Raw genomic sequence first — 20,100 nt, forward strand, 5'->3', positions numbered from 1 at the left:
GAATGTCCACAGTGGCTTTATTTATTTATAATAGCTCAAAATTGGAAACAACCCAAATGCTCAGCTGGTAAATCAATACACTGTGGAATATCCAAATAATGGAATACTTATTAAGCAATAAGAAAAGAGAAACTATTAATTCACACAACACCTAACACTATACAAGAATCTGCAAAGAATAACACTAAGTGAATGAAGTCAGACACAAACCAGTCCTATGATTCCATTTATTGCAATTTTAGAAAGGGCAAAAGTATAGGACCCAAAGACAGATAATTGTCTGTCATAATTGTCACAGGATGGGAGTAAGAGGAGAAGCAATTACTGCAAAAAGTATAATTAAACTATTTCGGGTAAAGGAAATGTTATTTATCTTAATTGCGTTGATGGTTATATAACCGTATACATTTTTCAAAACTCAAACTATATACTCTAAATTGGTGAATTTTAGTTTCTGTAAACTATTAGAAGTCATGCACATTCTGTATTGTAAGGCTGAATTATCTGCTAACATTAATGTGATCTGGAAACCATGGGAAATTGAAATGGGGATATCCAGGAAGAGCCTGAGGAATTCAAGTCAGCTGAAACTTCCAGGTTCCTCCTGATAGCCCCATGAAAAACAGAGGTTAAAAGTCCTCCAGTGATAAAGCAATTGACAGGAAAGAAGCCTGGAGATGGGCACGTCTTAACCCACCCATACATTTTCCCTTTTGTTCTGAGGCAGGAACAGAGATAGAACCAAGCAGAGGCAGGTTCCTTTGGAAAACAGGAAGAACTTCCTAACTTGCTACAAAGACAAAAGCCCCATGACACTTACAACTGACTTGACCAACCAGAAATTCTCAAGACAGTTAACTAAGGCTTCGAAGGAGATATACTGGCAGGAAAACTTCTGGTCTGGTACAAGGTGTCTGTGATGTCTCAACTGCTAAGCAATCCTCAGGTTCTGTATCTACATTCATATGTACTAGGCTGCTGAGGGAGAAGAGCTTCCACCAGGAGAATCCTCCAATAGAGGAGGTTTCCTGGGCCACTCAGTCCAGGAAAACAGTGGACAAGGAAAATTTCATCAGTAGAATCTGGGTACTTTGGAATAAACTAACCAATTAAGTCAATCCATTGCTAGGAAATGAGTCAATGAAAAGATGCTCACATGGGTTAACTTTGCTATCTCTGACTAGCAGCATGTAATAAACACTCTAAATAAGTGACAGTTGTTATACTTCCCCTTTTTGTCTTTTCTCAAATTGAAATTATTCTTTCTTTTTCTCTAGTACTTTATGTGAGGTACGTCAGATACAGTCAACCCTCCATATCTGTGGGTTCCGCATCTGTGGATTCAACCAACAGTGGATGGAAAATATTCCCTGCAAAACTGTGTCTGTATGGAATATGTACAGACTTCCTTCCTTGTCATTATTCCCCAAAGAATACAACATAATAACTATTTACACAGTATTAGATATTATAAGTAATCTAGAGATAGTTTAAAGTATATGGGAGGATATGCATCAGTTACATGCAAATACTATGTGCCATTTTACATCAGGGACTTGAGTGTCCTTGGATTTTGGTACCTGTGAGAGGCCCTGGAATCAATCCTCTACAGATATTAAGGGACAATTGTATTTTCATATTTTTCGCTTAGCCTATAGATTTAAGTGCCATCCATACACGACTGAGAGGAATGAACACAATCAACAAATCTTAGCCTTGGAGACAGAAGCTGCAGCTGGACAGGCAAGTTACAGAGAGATGGTATATTTGTGGTTGTAAAAGGAAAGCTGCAGTGTTTGGCAAATGCATTATTCAAGGTATGAAGAAGGGTGGGTGTGCACACTGGAAAGAAAGAACTCCTATTCTGTGAGACCAGTATCTCATTCCTCTTGCCATTGCATGCAAGTGGGGGCTGACAATCATAATATTCCATCCTCTCAGTGATACAAGTCAGAATCTTGTCCTAGACCAGACTACAGTAGAAGTTAGGGAAGAAGAAGAATCCTCTTTGGTGTCAAAATTAAACAGACGATCTATAGCGCTGCTAATAACCATGTATAAAGGACCTCATTCCAAAGAATAATGCTGACACAAAAAATCACGCAGAGATAGAAATGCAGAGTATGTCCGGGTGACAACCCATCTTGAAGTGTGCCCTTTTTCTAAGATGGATTGACTTGCTGTCACTTACACCTATATGAACTCTGACATGATGTTGTGAGATAAAATTAAGTAGTCTAGTAACCCAGTACATAAGGTGCACAGAAAATATGGTGGATGTAGTCTTAAAGAACTTGGGAACATTAAGAAATTTGTTCAGCATTGCTAAGTCCATGTCAAAGCCACTCCACTGTAATGTTTCTCTCAACTGTAAGCTAATAGAATATGCTACACATTAAGAAAAAGGATCCAGCCACAGATAGAAACAGTGGTACTATGATTATTTTAACTATATAAGCATGCTCCATTCCTCTCAAATTCCAAACACCATCATTTATCAAGATAATCATGTCTCATACTTCATAGAGATATCAGAAACCATCCAATTGGGCTCCTTCAATTTCCCAAAGCTAATTATACTATGCTCTCCTACATCTCACCTGTCCACCTTCTCAAAGGCCAGTCGTTCCACATATGCACTGGATACGAATTCCCTCCCTCCATTCCTTGTCTCTGGGACCTTACACCATTAATTTTTCTATGCATTGCAAATTCAACCTTTCCCTCAACCACCAGAAATGTAAACTTCATGAAGACAGAAACCTTGTCCCTCTTGCTCACCACTGTATTCCTAGTGCCTGGCACAGCAGGTAGTCAGTATTTTTTGTTGAAACCATGACTAAATAAATGAATGAAAGGATACAGAATGAATAAATTGTAAGAAGTTTGCCATTTCTAAAGTTCTATAATTCTGTTTAGAGAAGAGCAGGTGCCATATTGGATTTTTAATTTAGGGTTAGAGGCCATATCAAATTTCAAGAATATGTCTAATAGATAAACATGATTTTTTTCATCCTTGACTTTCAGATAAATTCACTTTGAGCATAAAGATGAAATAAATGAAACAGAAAATGACAACACATGATACTTACTCTTCTTTCCATCCATATCTGCATGAATTTTCCGAGCCAAGAATCCACTTTTGTACACAGCAGCATTTGGATCATGAGGAATGTCCAAAAATGGGTTGGTGGTACTTCCAATACGACTGATGGTCTTTGGATGTGTTCCATTAACTTTCTCCTCAGTACTTTCTGAAGGGGACTTTTTTTTCTCTTCATCATCTCTAAAAGGGAGAAAGCACAAAGACTGAGTCAAACACGTACCATAATATTCAAAGAAAAAAACTACTTACTGTAAAAAACTACATTGTATGCCAATGGTCTATCACATTTTTTTTTTTTTTTTTTTTTTTTTTTTTTGAGACGGAGTCTCGCTCTGCCGCCCAGGCTGGAGTGCAGTGGCCGGATCTCAGCTCACTGCAAGCTCCGCCTCCCAGGTTCACGCCATTCTCCTGCCTCAGCCTCCCCAGTAGCTGCGACTACAGGCGCCCGCCACCTCGCCCGGCTAGTTTTTTTTTGTATTTTTTAGTAGAGATGGCGTTTCACTGTGTTAGCCAGGATGGTCTCAATCTTCTGACCTCATGATCCGCCCGCCTCGGCCTCCCAAAGTGCTGGGATTACAAGCTTGAGCCACCCTGCCCGGCCGGTCTATCACTTTTTACAGCCACCACCATGGTAATGACAGGCACGATTTGTTAAATGTATTCTATGTGCCAGGTGTTATGCTCATGGCAATATCTTGTAAGACTGATATTAATATCCTCTATTACAGATAAGGAAATAGATTCAGTGAGTCTAAATAAATATACAAGGTCACAGATTTAATGATGAAGAGACAATGTAGATATGATCACAAAATCTCTAAAGTCGCCAGTCTTTTCACCCTTTACAATGCTTTCATGTTTCTCTTCTTTCAAACAAATGGGAGTTTATTGGCAGGAATCATGATGTTGACTTACATATTTCTACAGGGTCTAGCATAGAACTAGGTGTACGGAAAACAGCAAAACTGTTAGAGTGAGCCCAATGGACAACAGTAAACAACATCTCCCAACCAACCATGCTAGTCCCTAATATTAAAACCCCAGGCAAAGCTACTATGGATTAGAATGGTGGTGTCATGCACAGTGCTTTGGCATGTGATAGCTGCTACTTTCTCAACCACCATAAAAATAGTCCTTGGCATCTATTGTTCCCATCTTTATGTCCATGTGTACTCAGTGTTTAGATTCCACTTATAAGTGAGAAGGGGTAGTATTTGGTTTTCTGTTCCTGTATTAATTCACTTAGAATAATAATCTTCAACTGCATCCATGTTGCTGCAAAGGACAAGATATCATTCTTTTTCTATGGATGCAGAGTATTCCACGGTGTGTTATGTACCACATTTTCTCTATCCAATTCACCATCGAAGGGCACCTAGGTTAATGCCATAATTTTGCTATTGTAAATAGGGCTGCAATAAACCAATGAGTGCATGTGCCTTTCTGGTGGAATGATTTATCTTTCTTTAGGTATATAACCAGTAATGGGATTGCTGGGTTGAATGGTAGTTCTTTTTTACGTACTCTAACAAAGTACTTAAAAACTGCTTTCCATAGTAGCTGAACTAATTCACATTCCCACCAATGATGTTTAAGTGTTCCCTTTTCTCTGCAGCCTCACTGACATCTTTTTTTTTTATTTTTATTTTTTCCTTTTTAATAACAGCCATTATGACTGGTATGTGATAGTATCTCACTGTGGTTTTGATTTGCATTTCTCTGATGATTAGTGATGAGCATTTTTTCATATGTTTGTTGGCCATTTGTGCATCTTCTTTTGAGAAGAATCTGTTCACGTCCTTTGCCCACTTTTTTAGTGAGGTTATTTGGTTCTTTGCTTGTTGAATTAAGTTCCTTATAGAAGCTGAATATTAGACCTTTGTCAGATTCATAGTTTGCAAATAACCAAAATGTATTTTAAATACGTCACAAAACCAGAAGTGTTTGATAATGATGGTGATCTGAGAAAAACAACCTTTTTTTTCTCTATTGGTATTTTATCAGTAATTTTGAGATATGTGAAAATAAAACTGGACTCTGAGAAAAAACTGATGTTTTACATTTTGAAAGAATTTCAGATTTGTGAAGGACAGAATTCCCCTATGCCAAGTTTCTCCTAATGTTAAAATCTTATATATTAGTAACGATAGCAAAAATTTCAAAACTAAAAAATTAACATGAGTTTAACACAATGAATTAAACTCGGCTTTATTTGGATTCCGCTAGTTTACGTTTTCTATTCTAGGATCCTATCCATGACCACACAGCACATTCTGAGGTCTCTTCAGCATCATCCAGTCTGTAACAGCTCCTCAGTCTCTCCCTGTCCTTTATGACCGTGACACTTTAAAGAGTATTGGTCAGTTATCTTGTAGAACATCCTCAGTTTAGGTTTTTCTTATGTTTTCTCATGACTGGATAGAGGTTATGCATTTTGTGGGAAAGATTCCATACAGCTGATGCACCTTTCTCAGTGCATTAGGTCCAGGGGATACAAGTTTTATTGCTGGTTATAATTAACCATGATCACTTGGGTAAGGTAGTGTCCCACAGGTTTCTCCACAGTAAAGTTACTATTTAACTTTGTAAGTGTTTTTGGGGAGATATCTTGTAACTATGCAAATATTCTCATTCTCCTTTACCCACTAACTTTAACATTCATTAGGGGATCTTGTAACAATTATTATTTATGGTATTTTAATGGTTCCCTCATATCTTCTACATTCATTAATTGAAATTCTTCTGTAAGTATGGACACACAGATATCTGTTTTATTCTTTAGGTTATAATCAAATACAAATACTATTGTTATTTAATTTGTTGCTTAAATTTTTCCATCTTTGGCCATTGGGAGTTATAATAAAGTGTGCTCCCACATCCTGTGAACATGTTTCATCTTCTAATGTACTTCTTTACTTTCAGGTACCACAAAACGCCTCCAAGCTCATCTTAAATTTCCCTTGTCCTGGCCCAGAAATCAACCACTTCTCCAAGGAGCCTTGGTTCTTTTTACTGGAGAATAGTATTTAGAAACGAAAACCAGGGGCTAGGTGTGCTCATTGCTTTGGGGTCCTCTCAATAGAGAAAGTTAGGCAGGCCGGGCGCGGTGGCTCAAGCCTGTAATCCCAGCACTTTGGGAGGCTGAGGCGGGCGGATCACGAGGTCAGGAGATCGAGACCCTCCTGGCTAACACGGTGAAACCCCGTCTCTACTAAAAATACAAAAAAACTAGCCGGCGCGGTGGCGGGCGCCTGTAGTCCCAGCAGGAGGCTGAGGCGGGAGAATGGCGGGAACCCGGGAGGCGGAGCTTGCAGTGAGCCGAGATCGCGCCACTGCACTTCAGCCTGGGCAACACAGCGAGACTCCGTCTCAAAAAAAAAAAAAAAAAAAAAAAAAAGAGAAAGTTAGGCCGACATAGTCAAGTATCATATAACAACATGTGGTCAACGATGGACAGCATACAATATACAATATGCTCCTGTAAAATTATATGTAGCCAAAAAATCCCATTGTCTAGTATTTACTATACTATGCTTTTCAGTGTTAGAGTATCCCACTTATTTATTTTAAAAAAGTTAACTGTAGAACAGCCTCAGGCAGGTCCTTCAGGAGGTGTTCCAAAAGAAGGCTTTGCACTATTTACAACACCAAAGACTTGGAACCTACCCGAATGCCCACCAATGACAGATTGGGTAAAGAAAATGTGGCACATATACACTATGAAATACTATGCAGTCATAAAAAAAGAACGAGTTCCTTTCCTTTGCAGGCACATGGATGAAGGTGGAAATCATCATTCTCAGTAAACTAACACAAGAACAGTAAACCAAACACCACATGTTCTCACTCATAAGTGAAAGTTGAACAATGAGAACATTTGGAAACGGGGAGGGGAACACTGGGGCGGTGGAGGGCAAGGGGAGAGAGAGCATTAGGAAAAATACCTAATGCATGCGGGCTTAAAACGTAGATGATCGGTTGATAGGTGCAGCAAACCACCGTGGCACATGTATACCTATGTAACAAACCTGCAGGTTCTGCACATGTATCCCAGAACTTAAAGTAAAATTAAAAAAAAAAAAAAGCGCCTTTGTTATCATAGGAGATGACAGCTTCATGCATGTTACTGCCCCCGAAGACCTTCTAGTGGAACAATATATGAGGTGAAAGACAGTGATATTGATGATCCTGACCTTGTGTGACCCTAAGCTAGTGTGTGTATTTGTGTTCTAATTATTTTTATTATTTGAACTCTTAGCCTATAAATCCAATGTGTTCTAATTTTTAACAAAAAAAAGTTTTTACAAGTAAAAAAAAGCAAAAATTTCAAAAATAGGAAACTACTTATAAAATAAAGATATAAAGAAAATGTTTTTGTACAGCTGTATAATGTGTTTTACGCTGTTATTACAAAAAAGTCAAAAAGTTAAAATGACAAGTTTATGAAGGAAAAAAGTTACAGTATGCTACAGTTAATTCATAATTGAAGAAAAGGTTTTTAAAAATACATTTACTGCAGCCTAAGCTTACAGTGCTTATAAAGTCTACAGTACTGTGTAGTAATGTCCTAGGCTTTCAAATCCATTCACCAGTCAGAGCAACTTCCTGTTTTCCAAGCTCCATTCATGGTAAAGTGCCCTAAACAGGATTACCATTTACAAAAAAATCTTTAATGTCATATTTGTTACTGTTCATTTTTTTGGGTACTGTTTATTTTCTGTTTAGATATACAAGTACCATTGTGTTACAACTGCCTACAGTATTTGCACAGTAAGAAGCTATACAGGATTATAGCCTAGGAGCAATAAGCTATGCCATATAGTACACATGATGTTCACACAATGATGAATTCACCTAATGACACAGTTCTCAGAACATATGACTGTTATGAAGTGATGTATGACTGTATATGTAAGTATACTCATATGTATACACACATCTATATTTGTGTATCCAGCCATCTATCCCAATTAATTCATATGAACATCACCAAACTGAAGCCAGCACAAGGTTCATTCCAGCCTTCCCCCACTTGCTTATCTGTACATCTTCAACAGTGAGAAACCTGGCTCTCATGATCTGCACTATATTGATTTGTTCAATCCTAGTAAACATATAAAAGAGTTCCAATATTGCTAGCCTATACCTATGCGAGGAACGAATTTATCTCCTAGAGTACAGTGTTTGTGTACATTTCTTTTGTCTTACACTGGTTTCCAAAGTTATGGGTCAGCTTTTTTTTTCTCACTCTTATTACAGTGTTTAGGTGGAAAACTTATTCCTTTGCTACAGTCTGAATGGGTGGATCACGAGGGCAGGAGTTCAAGACCAGCTTGGCCAAAATGGTGAAACTCCATCTCTAGTAAAAATACAAATATTAGCTGGGTGTGGTGGTGGGCGCCTGTAATCCCAGCTACTTGAGAGGCTGAGGCGGGAGAATCTCTTGAACCCGGCAGGTAGAGGTTGCAGTGAGCCGAGATTATACCACTGCACTCCAGCCTGGGTGATAGAGCAAGACTCCATCTCAAAAAAAAAAAAAAAAAAAAAAAAAAAAAAAAAAAAAAAAAAATCCAGTACTGTTACAGCCCACAGCTAACACCATATTCAACAGTCAAGGTGGAATGTTTTTCCTCTAAGACCAAAAACAAGGCAAGAATGCCTAGTCTCACCACTTTTGTTCAACATAGTTTTGGAAGTTTTAGAGCAATTAGGCAAGGAAAAAAAAAAGGAAGTGAAACTGTCTCTGATGCTAGCATAATCTTATATATAGAAAAATCGTAAAAACTACCCCTCCCCGACAACTGTTAGAACTGCTAAAGTCAGTAAAGTTTTAGATTATAAAATCAACACACAAAAATGAGTAGCATTTTTGTACCCTAACTACTCAAAGAATTAAGAAAACAATCCCACTTCCAAAAGCATTAAAAAAAAAAAAAAGTAGGAATAAATTCAAGCAAGGAGGTGAAGAACTGTACACTGAAAACCATAAAACATTGAAAAAGACACAAATAAATGGAAAAAAAATCCCATGTTAATGAACTGGAAGAATTAATATTGTTAAAATATACCTACTAACCAAATTCCAATGTCTTTTTTAATAGGGATAGAAAAAAATACTAAAATTTGTAGGAAACTAGAAACTACTCCAAATAGCCAAAGCAATCTTGAGCAAAAAATCAAGGCTGGAGGCATCATTTTTTGACTGCAGAATATAAAGCTACTGTAATCAAAACAGCATGACATTGGTATTAAAAAAAGAAAGCCAAGAAAAAACCCCAAGTAGCTAAGGTCAACTACTTGACCTTTCTGGGAAAGGTTCCAAGAACATACAATGGGGAAAGTACAGCATCAGGTGCCATGGCATCAACCACTGCCTTCTGTGGCTTATGCCAGTCTGAGATCCAAACTATGCCACCATTCCCTCTTAGATCCCTACTTTAGGCAAAATAGAAACCAGTCACGTGGGCAGTCCACAGACAGGCCAGAATATTGTAATCAAGTCCCACTCTCTTCCTTGCATCCCAAGAGAGGGAGTAAGCAATTGGGCTGCTTCTTTAGGACTATGCTATACCATGCTGCGGAGGGACTTGGGCAAGGACAAGTAACATTGCTTTGAATTTCCTACTGTTTTAAATGTTTTTTTTTTTTTTTTTTAAATTCAGAGTTTGCCTGGTTGCTGTACATCTTTGGTTTTCAGAGCACATTTGAAGTTCTTTCAGATAGTCTTACTTGTTTATGGAATGTTTCCCTAAGAAAACAAGGGCCTGGAGCTTCCTAGTCCACCATTTTGCCCCATTTCCCTTTTATTGCTCTAGTCTTAGTGTTACGGGTTTAATTCAGTCCCCATAAGAGAAATTAAAGTACTAACTTTCAGCACGTATGAACATGACCTTGTTTGGAAATAAGATGATTAAATTACAATGAAGTCATTAGAGTGGGCCCTTATCCAACAATACTGATGTCCTTATTAAAGGGAGACATCTGGACACAGATACACACATACAGAAGGAAGACCCTGAATCTACCACAGGAGAGGACAGAGGCATGGAGGAGACTCCCTCTCATGGTCTTCAGTAGGAACCAACCCTATTTTCACCTTGATCTCAGTGATCAAGAACCACGAGACAATAAATCTGTGTTTTTTAAGCCCATTTGTGGCATTTTGTTATGGCAGCCAAAGGAAACGGATATACTTAGATGCTACCTCACCATAGCTTCAGATTAATTTTATCACTTTTGCAGATGGGAGTGTGCCCTAGAGAAGAAAAACTGGGACAACTGTGAATCAGTACTTGCTCTTCCATAAACTTCACTGTGATCCTGAATAAGCTGCAGCATCTCCCTAGATCTTGGCCTCCTCATATGTAAAATTTGAAGCTTGCTCTAAGTCAGTAAATACAAGCCATGCAAAGCCTGTCCATGGAGTGGGAGCCCAGGATGAGTAGAGAGGTCTCTGAAATCCCCATTCACTTTCAAAAAACAGCTCTCGGAAGTAGACTGTAGTCTTGAATCCATTCTAGTTCTGGTAGTCCATGATTGTAGAACTCTGTTGATACAGACCAATAAATAACCACAAGAAAAGATCAGGAGATCCCGTGTGTCTCTATAGCACTGACCCTAAATGGAAACGTATGCTGATTAAGTTTAGGCTAAATGCTGCAAAAAAGCCTCTCCCCCACGAAATAGATCAGGTACCCCAAGTTTTACCATGCAAACCTTCCACAGCAACAGAACCGCATACATTGTTAACTGACATGGTTTGGCATGTCACCCAAATCTCATCTTGCATTGTAGTTCCTGTAATCCCCAAGTGTCATGGGAGGGGCCAGTGGGAGGGAACTGAACCATAGGGGCAGTTTCTCCCGGGCTATTCTCCTGATATTAAGTTCTCATGAGATCTGAGGATTTGATAAGGCCCTTCCCCTTCAACTCGGCTCTCATTCTTCTCCTTCCTGCCACCATGTGAAGAAGGACGTGTTTGCTTCCCCTTCTGCCATGACCGTAAGTTTCCTGAGGCCTTCCCACCTCTGCGGAACGGTAAGTCAATTAAACCTCTTTCCTTTATAAATTACCCAGTCTTGCGCAGTTCTTTATAGCGGCAGGAGAATGGACTAACACATTAGGAGACTGGAGGGAAGATGGCAGAATAAACCCCTGTTCTCTCCTATTTAGGAAGCAGAACTAATTAGCCCCACTGACCCACCTTTGAGTGTCTCAAAAGGGAAACTCGACACTTGCCCCCACTACTTCATTAACATCAGGCAAAGCACTCTATCCCTTCTGCCTTACTGTGTGGCAAACCCAGTGGGGCAGAGCTCACCTCTACTCCTTTAGTTCTGATTGCACAGCCTGTAATACGCTTAGGCTGGCAGGCTCAGCAGGCCTGGTGGCCATTCAGGTCCCAATCACATTCTCAATATAACTTTCTGCGGGTGCCTTACACTTTGCATTACAGAGCAAAGGCTTGACTTCATTTCACTCATCACTCTGCTCTGTGTATACACTCCTCTAGCCAGAACATTACAGAAGGGTAGGGGATATAAATCAGGTCCCAAACTCCACCTTGCACTGGCAACCATTACCATGATCCCTGTAACTTAATTTCCTGACCTTACAACCAGCCTAGAAGCTAGATGTTACCATATCCCTGCTCTCCTCCAGGAAGCAAAGCTTGGGAACTGGTATTCCTGGGCATCAGGGCCAGCTGAGTAGTGATGAAAAGGAGCTCTAAGTTGCCAGGCAGTGTGTGCTAGGCAGTGCCGATATCATGATGATTAAGACCCCTCGAGGGGTTCACCATCCAGTAGGGGAAAGAGATACACAAAACACTGGGTAACACATTTTTTATAAAATACTCTACGTCTCCACAGAGTTGTTTACAAAGCAATATAGGATCAGAGAGGAGGAAAGAGTCTGTATCAAATATGCTAAATTATAAATGCAAGAAATCCTTGTTGGATGATGGCAATGGGGTGATAAACTATGGTGGTTGTTACACAACTGTGCAAAGTTACAAACACTGGTGTACCATAAAATCGGTACACTTAAGTGGGTGAATTTGATGGTATAAAAATTATACCTCAATAATGCAGTTTAAAAAATAAAGGTGGTGGTTGAATGCAGGGGCAGAACACTAAGGTGGCTCACATCTCAATACTGTGATCAGATGATTGTAGGAAAATAAAGTGAAGAATGAACTTATAAAAAAATGTGCTGAGTTATCATGGGGTTTCTATCATACCACATCACATTATACCACGAGGCAGGATGAGTTTAAAATGGATCTCTGTCACTTACCAAAAATAAAAAAGAAAGCATGTAGTTAAACTTTAAAATTCTGCTGAAAATATGAATTACATTCTATTCTCTAAAAATACTTTATTTTGACACAGGAATCCTAAAAGTAAAAAAGAGACTATGCTTTTATTAAAGATGTTAGGCTTCATCACTAGCCTTTTAATACTAAGAAAAATGCTGCCAGATATGAGAAAGATGTAGGCTAGTAACTTGGCTTTCTAAATAAAGGATCTGACCATATGTACAATGATTGTAGTATGCTTTCCAAACCAAGACAAACTTAACCAATGGTTAACAAGTTTCTGAAAATACACTGGGGTCAAGCCAGATGTTAGGTATTTCCAAAAGATCTACTGGAAAATTTTTAACGGGCAACTAAAAATAGCTTCCGTCAGTCTTCTTGATCTGGCTAAATTTTCTCACCTTTAAAAAATATACATATATGTATATATTATAATGTATGAGTATGTAAATGTTCAATGAAACAACTACTGTCTAAAATGTTCCTCATATACATACTAAAAATCATTCAGAAACGATATTTATTATATTTCATCTTGTGTCACTCCTCATCAAACATCCAGCACTTAGCAATTGACATAGAGGATATAAAACTCTCTATCCTTCGCATACTAAGAAAAATCCTTTCTTTACATCCCAGCCTCCATAAATCTTTGCTCCTCAGTGATTCTAAAAATGCTTTAGGACAAGTAGGCTACTAACATAATCACATTCCATCTGCTCACCAACCTGTCTGCTCTGAATATTCTGAAGTTGAAGATAATGTGAAACGAAGATAACAATATTTGTAAAGTCCATCACTTTCATCATATTTAGAAATATTAAAACTTTCCACAATAAAACCCTTAAAATGTCTAAGTATCCATCTCAATCTCATCATCAAGAGAGATGCCACTTGACATGAAGCAAACAATGTATTGTCATTTTTTAAAAAATTTGGCCTTTAAAGCTAAGAACTGGGTGTCAAATCTTTCCAGTTTCCTATACACCTGAGTTCAGCTGAGAAAACACGTACTTAAATGTTAAGTGTGAGCTCAGATTAAATGTTAAGTATGAGATATGATTCAGGTTCTTGATCAAATTACATTTCACAGAGCTATATGAGAGAGCTGTCCTAGTCCACTGTGTGTTGCTAAAACAGAATTCCACTGGCCGAGTAGTTTATAACGAATGGAGACTTATTTCTTACAGTTTTGGAGACTGGGAAGTCCAAAGTCGAGGGTCCTGAATCTGATGAGGGACTCTCTTGCTGCATCATCCCATTGTGGAAGGTGCAAGGACAAGAAAGTGTGAGACAGCAAGAGGGCTATGAACTTGCTTTTATAAGAAACCGACTCCTGCAATAACAACATTAATCCATTCAAAGCCCTTATGACCTAATCACCTCTTATGAAGCCTTGTCTAACTGTTGGGGGACATATTCAAACCATAGTGTTCTGCCTGTGGTCTCTGAAATACATTCATTTCATCACAATGACCCTAGTTTTAACTCTTTCTAGCACCAACTCAGAAGTCCGAAGTCCAAACTCTCACCTAAATCAGATACAGGTCAATTTGAGGCATGATTCATCCTTAGGCAAATTCCCCACCAGCTGTGGGCCTGTGAAATCAAAACAAGTTATCTACTTCAAATACTATGGTGAGACAGATATAGATGCTCCCATTCCAAAAGGGAGATATAGGCAAGAAGAAAGAATTAACAAAACCCAACTCTAAAACCAAATAGGGAAAACAACATTAAGACTTAAAGCTGGAGAATAGTTTCCTTTGATGTCCCAAATCCTGGGAATACTGGAATTGGTGATGGGCCCCCAAGGCCTCAGGTAGCCCCAACCCTATGACTTCGCTGGGCTCAGACCACCCAGCAGCTCTCATGGAATACCCCATGACATCTTTTGAAATCTAGGTAAAGAAAGCCATGCCTCTACAACTTTTACATTCTGTGAGCCTGCAGAATTAGCACCACGTGGATGCTGCTAAGGTTTATGGCTTGTATTTCCTAGAACAGTGGGCTGAGCTGTAGCTAGACCTGCATACACCATGGCTGGGGTGGCCAAGGAATGCTGTGCCAGAATGCAGGGAACAGAGAACTGAGGGGGCTCTGGTGGAGGGCACCCTGGGCCCATCCCTTGAAACCATTCTGCCCTCCTAGACTTCTGGCACTGTGACAGAATGGGCACCCTCAAAGATCTCTGAAATGTATTTGGGGGTTATTCTCCCATTGTCTTGATCTCTTGTATCCACATCAATATCCTTTGCAAATGGTTGCTTGGTCACAACCGTGGTTTGCTTTCCCAAACATGCTTTATCATTCTTCGTAAGGCCAGGTTGAACATTTTCAAAATCTTTGTTCTGCTTCTCCTTTAATTATCATTCTATCTTTAAGTCATTCCTCTCATATCTTACTCTATGCGGTTAAAAGTAGCTACTTAACTCCATCAATATTTTGCTTTGAAATTTATTGCACCAGGTATCTTAGCTCCTTGCTCTGCATTCCATAAAGCCCTTGGGCAAGAATTCAATTCAGCCAAGTTCTCCGTGACATTATAACAAGGACTGTCTTTACTCCAGTTTCAAACACCTTGTTCTTCATTTCTACCTGAGACCTCATCAAAATGGACTTTACTGTCCACGGTTCTACTAACATTCCAATCATGATCACTTAAATAATGTAACTTAAGAAGTTCCAGATGGTCCTTAAATTTCTTGTTTTCTCCTGAGCCCTCACTGAACTGCCAGGGGTGCTCCATTTGCAGCAATCTAGGCTTTTTCTAGCATTCAGTTCACAACTGTTCCAGCTTCTATGCATTACCCAGTTCCAAGCTCCTTCCACATTTTCAGCTTATTGTTATAGCAACAGCCCTAGTTCTCAGTACCAATTTTCTGTCATAGTGTGTTTCGGGTTGTTATAACAGAATTCCAAGAACTGCATACTTTGAAATGAACAGAGATTTATTTCTTACAGTATTGGAGGCTGGAAGTTCCAAGTCAAGTAAGGGGCCTGCATCTGCTGAGGGCCTTCTTGCTGGGGTCTTCTCTGACCCCACCTGCTCTCATGTGCTTTGCTACCCTTCTCCTAGTGCGGCAGAAGGTCAAGAAAGCGCAAAAGAGCAAGTCGGGGATCACAGTTGCTTTTGTAACAAAACTACTCTCATGATAACTAACCCACTCCCATGATAACATTAATCCATTAATTACTGCAGAGCCCTTTTCCCTTATGACCTACCAGTCTCTAATTAGGTGCTACTTCCTAACACTTTTGCATTGGGGATTAAGTTTCCAGCACATGAACTCTGCAGACACGCTGAAACCATTGCAAGTCTTCCCTAATTTTAACCACTGAAAACCTTTTTTCTTTAAATACCAAAATCCAAAAGATCAATCCATGTTCAATATCATTTTTAGCTAACAATTTTTAATTAAAAATACTTTATTTTTAATATAATCAATATTTTTAATATAATCAATAGCTAACAAAATTAAGTGATCTCAATTCTTTAGTATTTCAAGTTAATGGTCAATTTTTCTTAACTATGGCATTTCTGTTTCTTTTCTTACAGTCAGGGTGTCTTCACTGAATATAAATAGAACAATCAAACTAATAATATCCTTTACATGATCACTATACATATACAGATTTAATCTTAGTTATTCTTCATATAGATTGTCTTGTAAGTTTGTTATGCCAGTATTAATATTAGCATTATTACCTTACCAAGAGTCCAGCATGATGCAGTATCAGGCATGTTAGGAATTTGAGTAGAGTGAAACAGATAGCAATGACAATAAGAACATTAAATCTCATTCTAGTATTTCAATGAGGTGTAATGAGTATCTAGAAAAGACATTTAATTGTATGAGCACCTCAAACGCAGAACTGAGTTTTATTCCTTCTGTTTCTCCCAACAATAAATGAATGCATTACTCCTTCTTTATAGTCAAGTATCTCACGCAAATAATTTTTCAAATTTTTCCATGGTGAGTTCTCTTTACTTATGACCCTAAATGCCAAGCTCCCTACCTCTCTCTGCACACACTCAAATTAAATTTTTGGTTATATATTTAAAATATCTGTTTTATCTATACCATTGTCCAGCTTATTAGTTTACCAAGAGTCCAGTATGCTGTAGTATCTGCCATATTAGGACTATGAGTATAGTCCCACAGATAGCAATGACACTGGGAATGTTATTCTAGTATTTCAAGAGGCACAGCAGCAACTCCTTCTTGCCTTAGTTTGCTTGTGAGTAATGATTGTCAACCTATAGATGGCTATTTTGAAGTTTAAAATGAAAATTACTTTCATTTTAAAGTTCCTTCATAAATGTCTTCATCCCAAATAACTTACTCAAGCAAGAAAGTTTTCCTTCATTTATCTACATCTACTATTGAGAAACACTACTCTGATTAACAATTTTATATATCTACATTCACTAGGGATTAAGGATAGTTATTTAACATGGTAAGCCATTGCAAAAAAGGAAATTACCATGAGTTATCTTTTTTCAAGAAAATCAAATAATTTTATATCAAGGTAAAAAACATTTTAACTAAAATTAGGAAGTATTCTTTTCATTAGCATGTAAGTTCAATTCTAAAAAGTACACACAAAGAATTTCTCCTTTTCTTCCTGGCTGATTCTAATGTTGGCAATTAAACAAAATGAAGCATTACAACAAAAAAAATGAAAAACTTAAGTGAAAGGCAACAAATTATATTAAAAAGTGTAAGGTGGTACAACTAAATCAGTCTAATAGAAAAACTCTTGGGTGAAAATAAAACTATTTGTCCTTATGAGATTACCATCTCCCACAGAGAAACAACTGAGATTACATTTTGATTAATACGTATTATTACCTAAAATGAAATGAGAATCAATGCTGAGTTAAGGGAAATACGATAAGGGAATCAAATAATCAAAGTAAAAGAGCCCTAGAAGGGTTCTTTTCTTGGAAAAAGAGTTTTCTTAAGAATTCACAGGGCAAAGAGATTTTGGAAGTAGTTACCAATTTCATATTTAGGCCCTTGGGTTGAATGAAGAATCAAGGTGCCCACATAAAAAAACAGGTACTAGTAATCCCATTGCCTCTATTATCCCCCAAGAATATACACAGAGACGTACATGCACACACTCACACCTTCATAGGCAGTGTTAAACATAACGGCAAAGAAGTGGGAGGACATCTTTGGAAAGTTTTCTCTACTTCCTAATTTCAGCAAATCAGCCAACAAACAGGCAGCACTGATTTCCTGAAAAGACCCGTCATGATTTAAATTTGCAACAAGGAAAAGAAAAGCCAGACTACAAAGTGTTGGTATTTAAAATCAAACTTTCTAAAGCTCATGGCTATCATAACCCATGACTGGAAGGACAGAAAGATACCAACGTGCTACCACCTCACCTAATTAGCCAGGGCAATTTAATATGTGAGGGCAGACAGGAAATAGTTTAACTTATTAGCAAATACAGCTAATGTTTTAAACTGTTCTTGTTATAAAATGAGTTGTAGGGCAATACGAAATGGCAGCAAAGGTTATTCCACGATGCAAAGTTAATGAGTTGTAGGGCAATACGAAATGGCAGCAAAGGTTATTCCATGATGCAAAGTTGTAAAATGCTTATCCAGAGTTAAAAAGAACAAATGTGCTAAATGACGAGCAAGGCCAATGCTGCTGTAACTAAAACACCGAGGGAGCACCAGCGTAGGGGGAACCCAGAAGTTCATTATTTAAAACTGTTTTCTTGCTGACTTTATTAAAATGGGGCAATACATGAATTTTTTTTTATTTTTTAAACCAGGATAAGACAGTGATATGGTTTGGATCTGTGTCCCTGCTCAAATCTCATGCCGAATTGTAATCCCCAATGCTGAAGGTGGGGCCTGGTGGGAGGTGGCTGGATCATAAAGGCATTACCCCCTTTGATGTTGTTCTCATGATAGTGAGTGAGTGAGTTAGCACGAGATCTGGTTGTTTAAAGGTGTGGGGCACCTGCCCCCTCTCTCTCTTCCTCTTGCTCTGACCATGTGAAATGCTGGCTCTCCCTTCACCTTCTACTGTGATTTAAAGTTTCCTGAGGCCTCTCCAGAAGCTGAGCAGATGCCAGCACGATGCTTCCTGTATAGCTTGCAGAACCAGGAGGCAATTAAACTTCTTTTTATATAAACTACCCAGTCTCAGGTATCCTTTATGGCAGTGCCCGAAGAAGCAAATTCAGAAAAATTGGTCCTGAGAAGTGAGGCACTGTTATAAAAATACCTGAAAATGTGGAAGCAACTTTGGGAACTGGATAATGGGCAGAAGCTGGAAGAGTATGGATGGCTCAGAAAATGACAGGAAGATGAGGGAAAGTTCGAAACTTCCTAGAGGCTTGTTGAACTGTTGTGACCAAAATGCTGATAGTGATGTGGACAATAAAGGCCAGGCTAAGGAGGTATCAGATGGATATGAGCAACTTATTGGGAACTAAAGCAAAGCTTATGTTTGTTATGTGTAAGCAAAGGACCTGGAGACACTGTGCCCCTGCCCCAGGGATCTGTGGAACTTTGAACTTTAGAGTGATGATTTAGGGTATCTGGCAGAAGAAGTTTCTAAGCAGCAAAGCATTAAAGAAGTAACCCGCCTGCTTCTAACAACCTAAGCTACTATGTGTGAGCAAATAAATGAAATAAAACTGGAACTTGTATCTAAAGTTTCCAGTTTGGAAAATTTGCAGCCTGGCCATGTGAAAATTTGCAGCAGGCTGAAGACATTTGCATAACTAAAAGGCAGGCAAGTGCTCACAGCAAGAAAATGGGGAAAATGCCTCAAAGGCATTTCAGAGACCTTTGCAGCAGCCCCTCCTATCACAGGCTTGGAGGCCTAGGAGAGAAGAATGGTTTCATGGGCCAGTCCCAATAAAGTTTCACTGACCTGCACTACTCCCTGCATCCCAGCCACTCTAGCAACAGCTGTGGCTAAAAGAGCCAAGGTACAGCTCAAGCTGCCACTCCAGAGAGTGCAAGCCATAAGCCTTAGTGGCTTCCACATGGTCTTAAGCCTATGGGTATGCAGACTACAACAGTTAAGGCTTGGGAGCCTCTGCCTAGATATCAGAATGTATGGAAAAACCTGGATGTCCAGGCAGACATCTGCTGCAGGGGTGGAACTCTCTTGGAGAACCTCTACTAAGGGAGTGCAGAAGGGAAATGTGGGGTTGGTACCCCCACAAAGAGTCCCCACTGGGTCACTCAGTGGTGCTGTGAGAAGAGGGCCACCATCCTCCAAACCCCAGAATGGTAGAGCCCCCAGCAGTTTGGACCCTGCCCCTGGAAAAGCCACAGGCACTCAACGCCAGCCCATGAGAGTAACGGTGGGTGCTGAACTCTGGAACAGCCAAAGAGGCAGAGCTGCCCAAGGCCTTGGGAGCCTATTCCTCACAACAGTGTGCCCTGAATATAAGAAATGGAGTCAAAGCAGGTTATTATGGAGCTTTAAGATTTAATGACCGCCGTGCTGGGGTTTTGGACTTGCACAGGGCCTGTAGCCCCTTTCTTTTGGCTGCTTTCTTCCTTTTGGAACAGGAGTATTTAGCCAATGCCCATACCCCCATTGTATCTTGGGAGTAACTAATTTGTTTTTAATTTTACAGGCTCATAGGCACAAGCGACTAGCCTTGTCTCAGATAAGACTTTGAG

The 20,100-nt window shown here is 39.1% G+C and overlaps 1 protein-coding gene across 3 annotated transcripts in view; it reads right to left on the bottom strand.

The window, feature by feature from the left end:
* PSD3 (pleckstrin and Sec7 domain containing 3) overlaps positions 1 to 20,100 on the bottom strand; it is a 565,834-nt gene that overhangs the window by 105,163 nt on the left and 440,571 nt on the right. For all 3 annotated transcript variants that reach the window (XM_033226836.1, XM_033226855.1, XM_033226845.1), the window contains one exon: positions 3,093 to 3,286. In XM_033226836.1, the coding sequence (XP_033082727.1) occupies positions 3,093 to 3,286 (194 nt within the window). The remainder of the gene's footprint in view (positions 1 to 3,092; positions 3,287 to 20,100) is intronic.

Source organism: Trachypithecus francoisi, unplaced genomic scaffold, assembly GCF_009764315.1.
Source record: "Trachypithecus francoisi isolate TF-2019V2 unplaced genomic scaffold, Tfra_2.0 Contig01440, whole genome shotgun sequence".
Classification (NCBI taxonomy): domain Eukaryota; kingdom Metazoa; phylum Chordata; class Mammalia; order Primates; family Cercopithecidae; genus Trachypithecus; species Trachypithecus francoisi.